This window comes from Annulohypoxylon truncatum (assembly GCF_022578515.1).
Source record: "Annulohypoxylon truncatum strain CBS 140777 unplaced genomic scaffold F4807scaffold_25, whole genome shotgun sequence".
NCBI classification, from domain to species: domain Eukaryota; kingdom Fungi; phylum Ascomycota; class Sordariomycetes; order Xylariales; family Hypoxylaceae; genus Annulohypoxylon; species Annulohypoxylon truncatum.
Window position 1 is genome coordinate 391,273 of NW_025953811.1, and position 13,445 is coordinate 404,717.

The window sequence follows — 13,445 nt, forward strand, 5'->3', positions numbered from 1 at the left end:
GGACAGTCCTTATCTTCCGAAGATCCTTGCTTTTCTCGAAGACGTCCTCTGTAGGACACTGTCCGTTTTCCTAGTTAAAGCGCAGTATCGAAGGTACGAGGGGGCGTCACAAGCCAGTGCTAGTACTGTAACCAATCCTTTATCCTTTTCAAATAAGAAGCACAGGCTAGAATGTGTCTCAATGTGTAAATCCGATATGAAAAGGCAACCCTACCTGCATATCTTACCTTCTAATCCTTGGCTGGAGACTACTGCCAATTCAAATGATAGACAAGTGGCAATGCCATTGGGATAGAATTTAACTGGCGATAACCAATCCAAAAGCGAACCCGAATCTGGCAAGGCAGATTTATTTAAGCCAGACGTGAATGAGGTGCCCACGGCCCTCTTATTGGTGTCGACTTTGTGCATCCCACGTACACCGAGTACGTGGTCGCATCCAATATTGGGTAGGTAAATGGTGGGCGCGTTCATATTGCGACAGTAGGGCAGAAAACCTGTGTCGTCGATCAGGCCATGGCTGACAGGATGAACGTTTTCTATGACGCCAAAGACATCTGCAATATATCATACATAAAGTCATGCCGGCTTACCTACCTAGGCAGACTATAAAACAATACTCAGGTACGTAATTACCTAGGTAAGTAATAAACATGCCGATCAATGATCATTCCTTGGCTGAGAATTGGGAGTGTACATATCACACGCCACTGGCCAACTCTAGGCGACCGCTACGTTGTTGAATGTAGGGTAGATATTTTCTTCGGTTTAAGGAGGGTGCCCCGCCCCTTCCCCATCACTTACCTTTATTCATTTCATCGCCATTCTTGAATATGAATTGTAATGGGTCAAGCGTGGACTACAAGTCGGAATTTGCCAGATCAGGTGCCGAAAACATGGCGCCTTTTCATTGTACCAAATTCCGGGATGACAGCACGCTCTTTAGACGATAAATCGGTTTTATTTGCGCTCAAGAACAAGTTCGACATTGATCCGAATGCAACCCTAAAGTTGTCTGCCGAAAAAACACGTTATTGTGCAACAATTTCACTCCAATATCAAGTGTCACCATTTGTCGATCATAAGCCGTTTGATCTTGAGATCAGTACAGGCGAAGACCAGACGATCATCGCTAGGTATGACTAAGTAGTTTATCAAACAAAAGAAGCATCAAGCTAAATTTTACAGCGTTGAACCCGACCAGAAGTTCCTGCATGTTACTACATTGTATGATGGGACATATGAGAGCGAAAATGCCATAGAGTAAGTTAAGAGTCGTATATTTGAAATACATCCCTAAACTAATGGTTTTCAGCTTGGTTGTAGTTCCCGGCCTTGCTGGCCATCCGTATGGCTCCTTTAAGTCGCCTCAAAATGGTAAAGAAAATTGGTTGCGAGACTACCTGCCTACTGAACTTCCCAACCTCCGCATTCTTGTCTACGGTCACAACTGCAATCCTGCCGACCGAGATTGCAAGAAATCAATCCTCGACTATGCTACCGACTTGCTTGATGCCATTATCTCATATCGAGATGATAAAATAGTGCGTTCCTTTTTTCGTGATTAACCTAGATCCATATGATTAACATCTAACAACAAATAGGTTGCACGTCGACCTATTATATTCATAGGTCATAGCCTCGGTGGATTGATAGTGAAACAGGTGAGTACCTACATTACTTCCGTTTCTGTTGGGTACTTGTTATGTTATAGCAAGGAGTAGCTGATGAACGTAGGCATTGGTACAAGCAACAGGTCACACCGACGACAAATACAAGATGTTCTTAGAGGCCAGTTACGGTTTCCTTTTTTTCGGCGTTCCTAATCGAGGACTTCGGCATGAGGAACTTGAAACTATATTAGGCTACCATGACTCCATGGGGCAGCTTGTGAATGATATAGTTGTGAACAGTGATACCGAAATGAAAACGTCTTTGCGGCTACTTGGGGGAAACTTCATGGACTTCTGTGAAACCAAGAAGCTTGATATCACAGCATTTTACGAACGCCGTGCAACCTTTATTGTTGAGGTTAGTATTGTGTTGTATTCACACACGTTATAGTGTAGAGAGTTGACTTTTGAATATAGCCAGATAGAAACGGGCGGTTGGCCAGAAGCAAGACAAACAAGAAGTTGATGGTAACTCAGGACTCGGCAACCATGATTGACGGCTCGTCGAGAATACCGGATAGCATTCCGCTCGATGCGGATCATACTACAATAATGAAATATCATTCTATCCACGATCCGTTATATCGAATAGTGTCGCATAAGGTTAGACAAATGGTTGAAAAGGCTCTCAGAAACACGGATGGTGTGTAATACAACTTTATCATATAAGTAATCAGTTCAACGATGATTAATAGATACAGAATTATCTCCAGATCAAACTTCAAAGCTGGAGAAGTTCAAACAAGACTCCAGTATACAAGAGAAATATACTTCCATCGCCAATCCATGTCTTCGAACGCTCGAGAATTTCCTCGAGAAAGATTATTTCAAGCAATGGCGAGATGAAAAGGAGTCTCCTCCTCTGTGGATCTGTGGGCCTCCCGGCCAAGGAAAATCTGTGTTGGCGAAGCACTTGGTAAAGCACATTGAACGGCGCGCAATGAAACCTCCGAGACACGCTGAAAAGGCCATCATACTCAGCTATTTCTGCAATGCACAAGACCCAAGCTGCCAACCAGCTGATATTCTGCGCCACTTACTCATACAGCTTTTAAGCTATAGGAGATATTTCGACCATGTAACAGACAATTTCTGGAATTCATCACAAAGCTTTTCTGTCGCTTCCATGGATAACCTTTGGGAACAATTTTCGGATCTTATGCTCAATGTCCACGCCCGGCGCATATATTGTATCATTGATGCCCTAGATGAATGCCCGCAAAAGCAACATTATTCTACCCCATATTACACCGAGACCGAACGACAAATGCTGGTGAAGAAGCTCGAAGAGTTATTCTCTGAGAATCAAGATCGTATGAGATTACTGCTTACCAGTCGCCCAGGCGAGGACGACATTGAAAGATGGTTTCGGCCATACCATAAAGATCTTCACGTCACTAAGGATGACCTGGCTATATTCATAGACGAAAAGCTCGATGAGATAAGATATATGGATAAAGAGAAAGGGGTGAAGGAGGAAATACGAGAGCAACTTCTTTCTCAATCTGGACGTACTTTTCTCTGGGTTTCTGTCGTTATCCGAGAACTTTCGCATCAAAAGTTACCCACGAAATCAGAACTCGACGCAGTCCTAAAAAGCATACCAACAGACCTCAAAGATATGTACGGAAGACTATTCAATCTCTTAGCAGGACGAATACCGATCCTGAAGAAAATCTTGATATGGGTAGTACATGCAAAAAGGTATAACCTATCATTTCTATACTTTCTACAGAGGCCCCTTTTATGATTACAGCATATGGGTATCAGAGCATTCTCTAGGTAATGACTAATAACCGAATAGGCCTCTTACAGTCGCTGAACTACAAGCTGCCCTCACTTACGATCCATACAATACAGATGGAAACCAATACACGCATTTATCCGAAATGGATAAATACAAACGCCCTCTCGATGAGAATACTATTGATGAGAACTTCGGTAGTCTTTTGACCACCCGTGAATACATGTACTATGGTCGGTGTGTCTTTTTTCAACACCAGTCAGGTAAAGAATTCTTCGGCTGCAAGGAAAATCTTGCCCTTTTTCACGATCCTGAGGATATCAGTCCCGACAGGCGTATAACTCGGACTTGCTTATCTTACCTCACTGCGAAAGGATTTGATTATACAGCCAAACGCAGGTTATCGATATCGCTTAATCCTCACAACTTTTTTCACTATAAAATTCCGCGTGTTGGCTTGGTGCTACCTAGGATATACCCATTCCTAGTTTATGCTAGTACAAGCTGGTATAAGCATGTTGTTTCGCTTGGTGAGCATGAAGAGTTTACACCTCAAATCAAATCTCTCCTGGACAAAAACTACCAAGCTTTTGGGCTTTGGGTTGAATGCTTGATCGCCTCTGACATCTGCATTAAACTATTTCTGTTTGATGTACGTCGATTTTGGCCAAGGAAACTGGACCAGAGGAGGGGAGTGGACAGTTACCGGGCTCTAATCTCCATTATACTTCATCTCGATGTTCCGTGGCTCCCACAGAAAGTACACAATGATGATCTAATAGGTCATGATTGCGAGCTTTCCATTATGGCAAAGGAAAGGCCAGAGTCGTTCCGCTCCCTATGCGTCCATCAAGGAGAACAGATGTCTCAAATATTATCAGCGGAATTCTTCAGCCACCTTTTCCGGTTCCCGAGCGGCAACAGATATCAAAGTCTACGGACCTTGTTCCACTATGCGCCTACCATACAGTCTTTAGTTTCGAGCGATTTATTGAAATGCATGGAACCATCCCACGAAGATTATCGCAACTTGATTCAATTCTTTCTCGATAGAGGGTGCACTATTACCGATGACTGTCTACGAACAGCTGCTCGGTCTGGCAAGGAAGGCACGTTAGAATTCCTACTCGACCATCGAAAAATCGATCTTGAGATATTTGATGAACTTCTTCACGTTGCTATAGTTCACAAAAGTGATACACTGTCGGATTTGTTAAATACTTCCAAAATTCGATTCCAGGTGGCTATAAACCATCTCACTTCCGCAATCGACAGTGCAGACTTGGGTACTTTCATGAAGTTGCTCCAGCACATGAGCCACAATAAGCAGGATACGAAACATGGCAACGATGACTTCAACAGTGAAATTGTGGAACTTCTATTCTATCAAGACTTATCAAGGGATTGCATTTCTAATCCTTATCTTCCATTGTGGCTTCAAAAGGTCCGGGACAAAGTCAATTTTACTAAGGCGGCACTGTTGAAACTTTGCAACTCATCCCAACGTCGCATCAAAGTTACGGAATTGATGCTCATCGAACCTATACACAACACTATCCTGATAGCAGATATTCTTGAATGTCTACATCATCAAAATATCGAAATCGAGGTCACAGCGGAAGTCATAAAAACGTTTGCAAAGCGTTGGGCAAACGCGCAAGAGGAGTTTCGGCAAGGAACATCGGAGTTCCAGCGATTGAAACCGTCCGATTTTATCATAAACAAACCGCAGCCTACGTTGTCTTATACTTGGCGATTTCTCCTCTCAAGCTGCAAAGCAATAAAGGTATTACTTGATCACTTCGAACCCGATTCCCAACTCAGAGAAAACCTTCTATACTCCGCCATTGGAAAAGATAAGGATATCCTCTTGAGTTCTCTCAGAGGAGGACGAGTACATGAAAACGACCAATGGACTACCCTGCATTATGCAGCATACTTCCACGATGAGCAAGTTGTAGAAGCAGAATTTAAGTCCGAGGCTGCTATAAATGGCACAACTTGTATGGGATTTACACCTCTGCATATTGCGGTACTCAGTTGGTGCAACCGTACGGACACGGGGGACGGATACAACAATCGCCTGATCGGTTGGTCAAGCCGCAGATTCATCGAACTCTTACTCAAAAATAACGCGAACCCGAATATCTGTGATAATAATGGGGCTATTCCACTGCACTATGCTGCTTTATATGGCAACAGGGACTGCATTGAAAGATTACTTCAATCCGATGTAAACATCCAAGATGAGACTGGATTTACCCCATTACACTACGCTGTCCTTCGAGACTACTCGAATTTGATTATCGATATAAAAGTTTTGCACCATTATCGTTGCGTTGTTGATGAAGGACCCTTTTTCGGCCGGGAGCCTATACGATTCGATGCTACCGATATAATATTTCAGACACCTTTACATTATGTTATCCAAAATCGACACCGATGGACAACTAATAATCTAATCAAAGAGGGTGCTGATCTTTCTCTTCTTGATGCATATGGAAGAACATGCATCGAATCAATGCAGGAAAATGAACTAAAGACTTCGCATCTTCCGCATCTTCCGCCGACGCCGCATACCCAGAGAAGGACCCGACTTAACAACGTCATATATATCATTACGTCCCGACTGCTAGATAATAACAAAAGCGGATGCAGGCACCCAGGACTCTATGAGTTGGGAAATTGCCTCGTTTTTCTCGGAAAGCGGGAAGAAGCTTTGGTTGCTTATGAACAAATGCTTCCAAATATCACGGAATATCTGAGCATATCCTGTAGGCACTGTCGAAAGAATCCCAAAAACTCGTTCTATGTTCCCATAGATTGCCCAACCGCTCCTTTGTGCAGCAATTGCAGAGAAAATTTCAAGTATAAGGATATACTGGCTGTGCCCGGTCCGACATTTCTCAACCAAAATCCGGATCATGTCAACGATGTTGGCGAACCATTAGTTGAGTGGCTGGAGAGGATAAGACGTGAATTTGGAGTCAGACCAGAAGTAGAGACCATGTGTGGAAATGGAGAGAGTATTGCTTCTATGAACAATTCCGTCGTCAATGACGAAGTATCGACCAATGAAGAGAAGCTCGTGGCTGAAGAAAACGATGCCTCGGTGAATCAAGCTGTTAGCGAAGAGGGAGTATCGGTCAAGGGCGAAGAGTTGGCAGCTGTGGGGCGGTCGCAATTCGATCAGACTGGGGCGCGCGGTATCAAATCCAAGTGGTCACAGTTGAGAGAAGCTACACTTGATATCAGGATATGGCTAGTTGCCATCATAGTGTTGGTTTCAGCTTACACTATGAGCAGAGCACACTAGAGTCTATGGTAATCCAATTTCAGCAGGAAAGGAAGGTTGAAGATTTAGCGACACAATAACCCTAGAGATCGCAGGCACTTTGAGGATTTATGATAGACCTGTCGATGTCATATGGCGCCGACATACACGATCAAGTTAACTCTATTTGTGACGATTGTCATCAAGAGAACAACTCTCACTCGAATCAATAGACCTTAGAAAATAAATGCGCGAAGACGCGATTCCTGTCATACCATAACCTTTCCTCGGTCAGGCCGTCGTAACCCACCCACCCTCCAAGCACACCCTAGCCCATAGGCCGATTTGGTTTCCGAATGAGAGACTCCTTCTCAACCCACGATGTCAGATGTGCTTCGTCATATAGTGATAGTATCGGCTGGCTACTAGGGCTCCTGCTAATTTGCAAAGCGTAGCCGTACGGAATGCGCAAACTGACAAAGCCACCTATCGATTTCTAACGGCGGACGGTTACACTTTCGACTTATGCCGTCCGTGCATCGTCTGTAGGAGTGCTAGTACAGCGGAAAAGACTGGGATAAGGGTTGTTGCTGCGCAAGATTGGTAATTAGTCGTTATCCAAAACCCTACCCTCATTACTTAACTGCTTCGGGGTACCCCTTGCGGCATATCACCGGCCCTCAGTTGAGACGAGGTGGTGATCGGGGTGTTATGGTTTCCTGATGAGCACAGCTGTACCGGAATTACTGTCAATAGCTTGCAATGTCGATTATATTGAGTCGTAAGGGCCGAGGGGCTAGCCTGAAAAGAGATGGAGGTAGCAAAAAGAGAGAATGACCAAGCTCCTGACTCTCAAGCAACACACCGAGAAAGCTCTCTAGCCATCTTTGCGCATTTGTCTCTTTGTTCATTCATTGACTTCAGGCTATTCCTTGACTCTATTGAAATGAATGTTTTCGCGACGCTACTGTATATCTCCCCGCAGACTATGGGGAGATCAACGTCCACTGTTTCCAATATGTACTTGTGGAGGCGGTCAGGACTATAGTTCTGTTTTCCTCTTACTATTTGATGTAGCGACTTCCAAAGTCCAATCTCAAGGAGAAGGATCCCGAGAGAGTAGATGTCGTATGCGTACTGGTATGCTCGGTCCGGTGATTTACGCTGGTCCGGGTGGTGGTATATGTCAGGGCATTTTCCCATACCTCCCTGGCTGGAGGTAGGGCTCGCATCAGTTCGAATGAAGTCATGGCCCATCAGGAGATGCTTGGAATAGTCGGTTCTTGCCAACGCCAAGTAACTTTTAGAGGAAAAGAGTACCGAGTCGGATCTGATGTTCTTGTGCAAACCGCCGATAGCATGAAGCCGAATGATGGTGTCCACAACTTCCTTCGCGAGACTGAGGCGCCAATTCAACTTGAATGGACGCGTGCCACTGTTTAAAATGTTCGAAAGTCGGCATGGCTCATAATCATCCCAGTCGGAGTTGCGAGTTATCACAAAATTTTTCCTGGGTTTAACATTAGGCAGCTCGAATATGAAACCGATTCTTTTCTTCTTGCTGTCCTTGAAAAGCCCAAGGCATAGCATTGTGTTAAGCCGAGAGGATCCATACTTGGAGTCAACCATTAATAATCGACCAAGCTTGAGAATGACAACCTCTCGATCATGGGTCATTGTGCGTGTGTCATCTTTGTACGATTTGAACTCGACGTACACCATGGAACGCATATCGTCTTTTGTCAGAACTGCAAGTGTTGAAGGCTCCTCAGGATGGCGAAGGCATAACATATCTAGCTGATATCGCAATAGATGGCGCTTGTGATAATCTGATATCTGTTCCGTGTTATGAAGACCTGCCGAATCCTTGATCTTTACCATGTCTCGTAGAAGCTCTAACCCTTCTTTGATCGATGGATCTTTCTCTTTCTGTACCAGCTGACTCATCCGTTTGGTCGCCTTATCGAGAGGATTAAATTCGATGTGGTCATTCAAGAAGGCTATGACAAGGAATCGATTCAAGTCCTTCCCAGTTCCATCTGGACAGAAATGACGGAGATCGGTATTGTGCTTGCGGAGAGCTTTCAAGAGCTTGGAGAAGTCATTATTCTTACCGCGCAGAATTCTCCACTTGCACTTTCTGAGTAACTTTACTCGATTTCTCATCGCAGCCTTGTTCGCACCGATATTATCGATGCTATCCTCGGGTTTTACACGGAACTCATTGAATTTCGATTCCTTGCTCTAGTAATTTCGATTAGGTATCTCGAACTCTAAGGCTTTTCGTGTATCAAAATACGAACCTTTCCTTGAGCATCGCTGAGCGTTAGTTTTATACCAAAATTCTTTAATAGGTCGCCGTTGTTTGTCATCAATTCCCCGATTCGTAACAGGATTTTCACTACATCATGTTTTTTGTGTGGATTCTGCTTCAGGTAATCCTCCAGTTTTGACGAGTTAGGGTTGTTGGGAAGATGGATATCCCAATAGAGACCCCAAGAATGAAGGATGGACGCTTCGGCATCGAACTCCTTTGTCATCACACGTGTCTTTCTTTCTGCGTTTTGACGGGTTTTATAGAACGAATAGCAGTCTTGGCAGGTTGAGAATAGCTCAATGATCGCAGCCACTGGCGAATCAAGCTCCATGCTGTTGTTACCAGCAAGGAACGATGAGCCGAGATTATAAATTATGTTCAGATGATAACTGATCCAGGGTTTTTTCTTGTATTCGAGGCTTGGAAGTGGAGAAGAAGGTGAGCACCGGCATTTTCGGCCTTCATAAGACCTTGTATGTACTTAGCCAGACTATCATGGACAGAGAACATATTCATGTAATATAACTTAAGACCCCGCTCGAGGCACAAATGACAACCCCATACGATTCTGCATGATCAAATATGCAAGATGTTGTACACGTCAGAAGTGCTGATGTACTGACCAATCCGTATAGGGGCTCACGAGGATTTACCGAGTGAGTCCCAGCAGTGATTGCGTATCCGTGGGTTATGTCTCGACAAGGCTAATCATCGTCTGCCCCGGACATGATTCATTCTTAATTACTAGGCGATTTCGCGTAAAGCCTCTTCTCTCGATTTTGTCCTAAATCGCCAAAGATAACCAGAGTCAACATAATCGGAAAACGCCTCATGATAGTCCGAAGCCCAATACTTTCACACGAGTTCCGCAACTCGCCATATTCGCAACACGAAATTATCGTCAGCATGGAGGCATGATTTTCTGAGCAGCTGCAGCAGTTCCATTTGGGATGGTCTTTGGAACGGACTATTGGTGCGGTGGGCAGCATATAAGTCTGCGGCAAGAACTTGCGACTTTTCTACCAATAAGCCTGGCTTGGTTCTGAGTTCTGCGCAATATGAATATGGTGGCTGACCGCATGTATGCCGATCGGGAAGAATGGGGAAGATCGAGGCATGACGACGGCGGTTCTAGGTGGACTCAAAACAACCATTTCTTGATTTTTTGTCACACCTACCAAATTATTCCTAGAGAGAAGTTAGGATAAGTGCCGTTTCTTGCACTGTAGATCGCGATCTCCTTCAAGTCATCGGCCTAAGTAAATGTACTCAATAGGTTAGGTCAGTACTGTCCCCTTTTCTACGAACTGATCAAGCTAGGTAGGTAGTCTTTATACGGTCTTTGATTGGCTAATCAGGAGTCTTATTATGTAAGGTTACGCATTAGTAAGCGGCCGCTTAGTAATCCATATGATAAACAATTATTTTGACTTTCTTTTCTAAAAGCAGACGTACTTATTCAAACTCGATGACAAGGTTCTGTAGGCATTACGCATACTATCTTATGATATGTCATATTAAGAAGTTAACAAGCAGCATCAGATACGCGGTAGGGAGCGGGAAGGAGTTGAAATAGCAAACAAGCTAGCTTCACGTACCTACCTACCGCATTCTGCGCATTATGAAAGAACAATGCACGAGGCGGTAGTACCTAATATCGTACCAATACACCATTCTATGGAAACCGGGTTAAGATAGACCTAGTCAGCCTTACAAGCGATGAGGCGACAGTGGGCCCATTACTGTACTAGTGTAGGCGAGAACTCTTTTTTTACAGAGTCGATACTCTCAATCATTTTACCCATAATTGCTCTAAATATTGGGGCCAGAGAGCAGTCACGATACTTCTCAACCAATAATGTTAACCCCTTATCGTCCTCGTCCCTGCTTCCCGCCTCTACCATTGTTGGGGTTTCCTGCCCATCAAGCACCTGGCGAAGCGGCCGCTCACCAGCTTCTATTAATATCCCAAATTGTGGATCAATGGGGACGCTCCCTAGAAACGGCACACCAAACTCCTTCGCCATTAAGAAACCCCCATCAGAACCAAAAATATCCGTACATTCTGAACAGTTGGGGCATACGAATCCATTCATATTCTCGACCACCCCAAGGACGTTGAGGCCCGTCTTTGCGCAGAAATTGAGCTCTTTACGTACGTCCGCAGTGGCCACAGCCTGTGGCGTCGTTACGACGATGGCACCAGCGAGTTGCTTTGGGCGGACAGGGCTTGAGTCCATCTGAGACAGGGTCTCAATTAGAGTAAGATGCTCGTCACTCGTACCCGGGGGGGTATCGATAATTAAGTAGTCGAGCGCTTCCCAGTGTACGTCGGATAGAAATTGGCGTATCATGGCTGTCTTCTTCGGCCCACGCCATACAACAGCATCACCTCGGGACGCAAGGAGAAAGCCCAAGGAGATAACGCCCAGTCGTCCAATCTTCCCTTGGGGACTATCGATATCAGGGTGCACAATGACCGGCGCCCAGCCACCTGCTTCCTGCGTAATTTTTGCATCTTCTATTCCAAACATGCGTGGGATGGAAGGACCCGTCAGGTCAACGTCGAGGACGCCAACACTATGGCCAGCCAGCGAAAGAGTGAGAGCTAACTGCGTGGTCACGGAGGACTTTCCCACGCCGCCTTTGCCTGATAGGACCTGCGGTTTCCGTTGTCAGCAAGACGAAATTACAAAAGGTCTTTCATATTGTGACGAGAAGCTACACACGAGGATCACATGCTGAATTTTCGAGAGAGACATGTTCGACAAAGGTCTGCAACTAATTGCGATTTGTGTACGAGTCCAAAGGAAGAGAGTGCACGAATGCTTGCATGGCGGCTTTGATGAGGCTGTTGAGCGCCTCGGGTAATTCTCGGCAGCGTACTGTGTTGGTAAGTGCTTTCAATTCGTTACCCGCTGTCCGGAACTCAATCCAGCTAATGCGTATATACTAGGAAATATTATTGACCCTCAACTGATCAAGAGCCAGACCAAGGCCCCTTATTACCCTGAATTATGGCTTAATCCCATGGGCCATTATATGGTTCTCGTGCATAAACTTTTTCAAATACCTTCCCCTTCCACCTTGATAGGCACTAAATTGTTGCTGTAGCTATTGCATCACCATCCTAGCTTCAATGGCCCTCTTCATGGTCCTGCGATGCGAAAACCAAAATAAACGATCCATGGCTGTAGGAGACGAAACTGAGAGAGCCAAGCTTGCTTTTCAGGACCTTACGGATAAAGAAAGCCCGTATTTTAGATATGTCATATAGACTCCAAACTTGAGATAACCGATAAACGACGCCAATCCCGTGGTATTACCTTCAACTCCTTTACGATTACTCGCTATCGGCCAATTACCAATTGTTCACCAATGTGTATTCCTTGATTCTCTACTCGGAGACCTCGGGAATTGACTTCGAACGACTTCGAAATATGCTCTTAAAGCGCCCAGAGATCTTAGAGGACTTCGAATCGGCACTGTCCACCGAGCCTAGACTCATGAGGCTACTCCTGCGGCGCTCTACTGCTTCGCTAGCAGACATTGCGTCGTGTACGACAGCTTCTTCCCATGTTCCTGGGGGACGGAGAGAAATTGGTTAATTGCTAGGCGAAGTATATGGGAGAGGGAGCCCATACGGATGTTCCCGGCTCCTCCGATCCCAAATGACCTAGGGCGTTCCTTCGCCATGGCTGAATTAGAGCCCATGTTGTTAGACAGTTAGGTTAGGTGGTTATCACGGTGACGTCCTTCGAGCTTAGCGTGGTGTAAAGAAATCTTCATATGAAGTTGTTGAATTTGAGTGATTTGACTTCTTCACGGAGGTAACAGCATTATGAATGAAAAACGACAGTGAGCATTCATACATTTCAAGTGGCATGATTGACTTTCTCGTCTCACTGGCGACTCATTTGACATCTTAGTGATAAGTGAGTCGCCCTTCATTGGCCCCCCACCATCGGCTTTGCTTTCGCATATCTCGAACTAGAATTTCATCGGTAGCGATGTCGTCATGTCCCATGAAACTTAACCGATTCAGGTGACGATCGGTCGACGTTGGAGATAGCGGCACGGAGCCTCACTGGTTCTCCACTGCGGAGAGCCCCAAAGTTGCTGTATATTGATATCATCCTAACGGGTTTGAGTTAGTACCAGAAGTTATCTCCAACTTCATTTAGGGGGACCCCTCGCAGCCTTAACGGCGGGAATACCTACTAGGTACCTGGCAGAAGGACCTCGTAATTAGTGCCCCATGTAGTAATAATACTGTAATACACTGTACGCCTATGTGATAAAGTGCATACAGTGTATCACAGTATTATTACTACATAGGGCACTAATTCCGAGGCCCTTCTGCCTGGATACTTTGTCAACTACAACCCTGACGATGTTAAATGATAAGATATCCATGAGATGTATTAGTATAGAGAA

General features: G+C 45.0%; 4 protein-coding genes across 4 annotated transcripts; 1 reads left to right on the plus strand and 3 right to left on the minus strand.

Annotated features, from left to right (window-relative positions):
• Positions 1-843: 843 nt before the first annotated feature.
• F4807DRAFT_462313 (uncharacterized protein) lies at positions 844-6,733 on the plus strand (the record flags this gene model as incomplete). The annotated part of the gene is made up of 9 exons (XM_048001808.1): positions 844-1,136; positions 1,189-1,263; positions 1,316-1,544; positions 1,605-1,664; positions 1,738-2,031; positions 2,091-2,316; positions 2,375-3,296; positions 3,478-3,650; positions 3,906-6,733. 9 exons carry the CDS (start codon positions 844-846, stop codon positions 6,731-6,733), a joined length of 5,100 nt encoding a protein of 1,699 aa, XP_047852390.1.
• An 810-nt stretch (positions 6,734-7,543) lies between these two features.
• Positions 7,544-9,348, minus strand: F4807DRAFT_469075 (uncharacterized protein; the record flags this gene model as incomplete). Its single annotated transcript, XM_048002667.1, has 2 exons — positions 8,995-9,348; positions 7,544-8,935 (listed from the first exon to the last, which is right to left on the minus strand). Exons 1-2 carry the CDS (start codon positions 9,337-9,339, stop codon positions 7,544-7,546), a joined length of 1,737 nt encoding a protein of 578 aa, XP_047852391.1. The 5' UTR covers positions 9,340-9,348.
• Positions 9,349-10,455: 1,107 nt separating this feature from the next.
• F4807DRAFT_433573 (P-loop containing nucleoside triphosphate hydrolase protein) lies at positions 10,456-11,890 on the minus strand. Its single transcript, XM_047998700.1, has 2 exons — positions 11,738-11,890; positions 10,456-11,668 (listed from the first exon to the last, which is right to left on the minus strand). Exons 1-2 carry the CDS (start codon positions 11,768-11,770, stop codon positions 10,748-10,750), a joined length of 954 nt encoding a protein of 317 aa, XP_047852392.1. The 5' UTR covers positions 11,771-11,890; the 3' UTR covers positions 10,456-10,747.
• Positions 11,891-13,326, minus strand: F4807DRAFT_433576 (uncharacterized protein). Its single transcript, XM_047998701.1, has 2 exons — positions 12,653-13,326; positions 11,891-12,590 (listed from the first exon to the last, which is right to left on the minus strand). The coding sequence occupies exons 1-2, from the start codon at positions 12,720-12,722 to the stop codon at positions 12,406-12,408; spliced, it is 255 nt and encodes an 84-aa protein (XP_047852393.1). The 5' UTR covers positions 12,723-13,326; the 3' UTR covers positions 11,891-12,405.
• Positions 13,327-13,445: the final 119 nt, after the last annotated feature.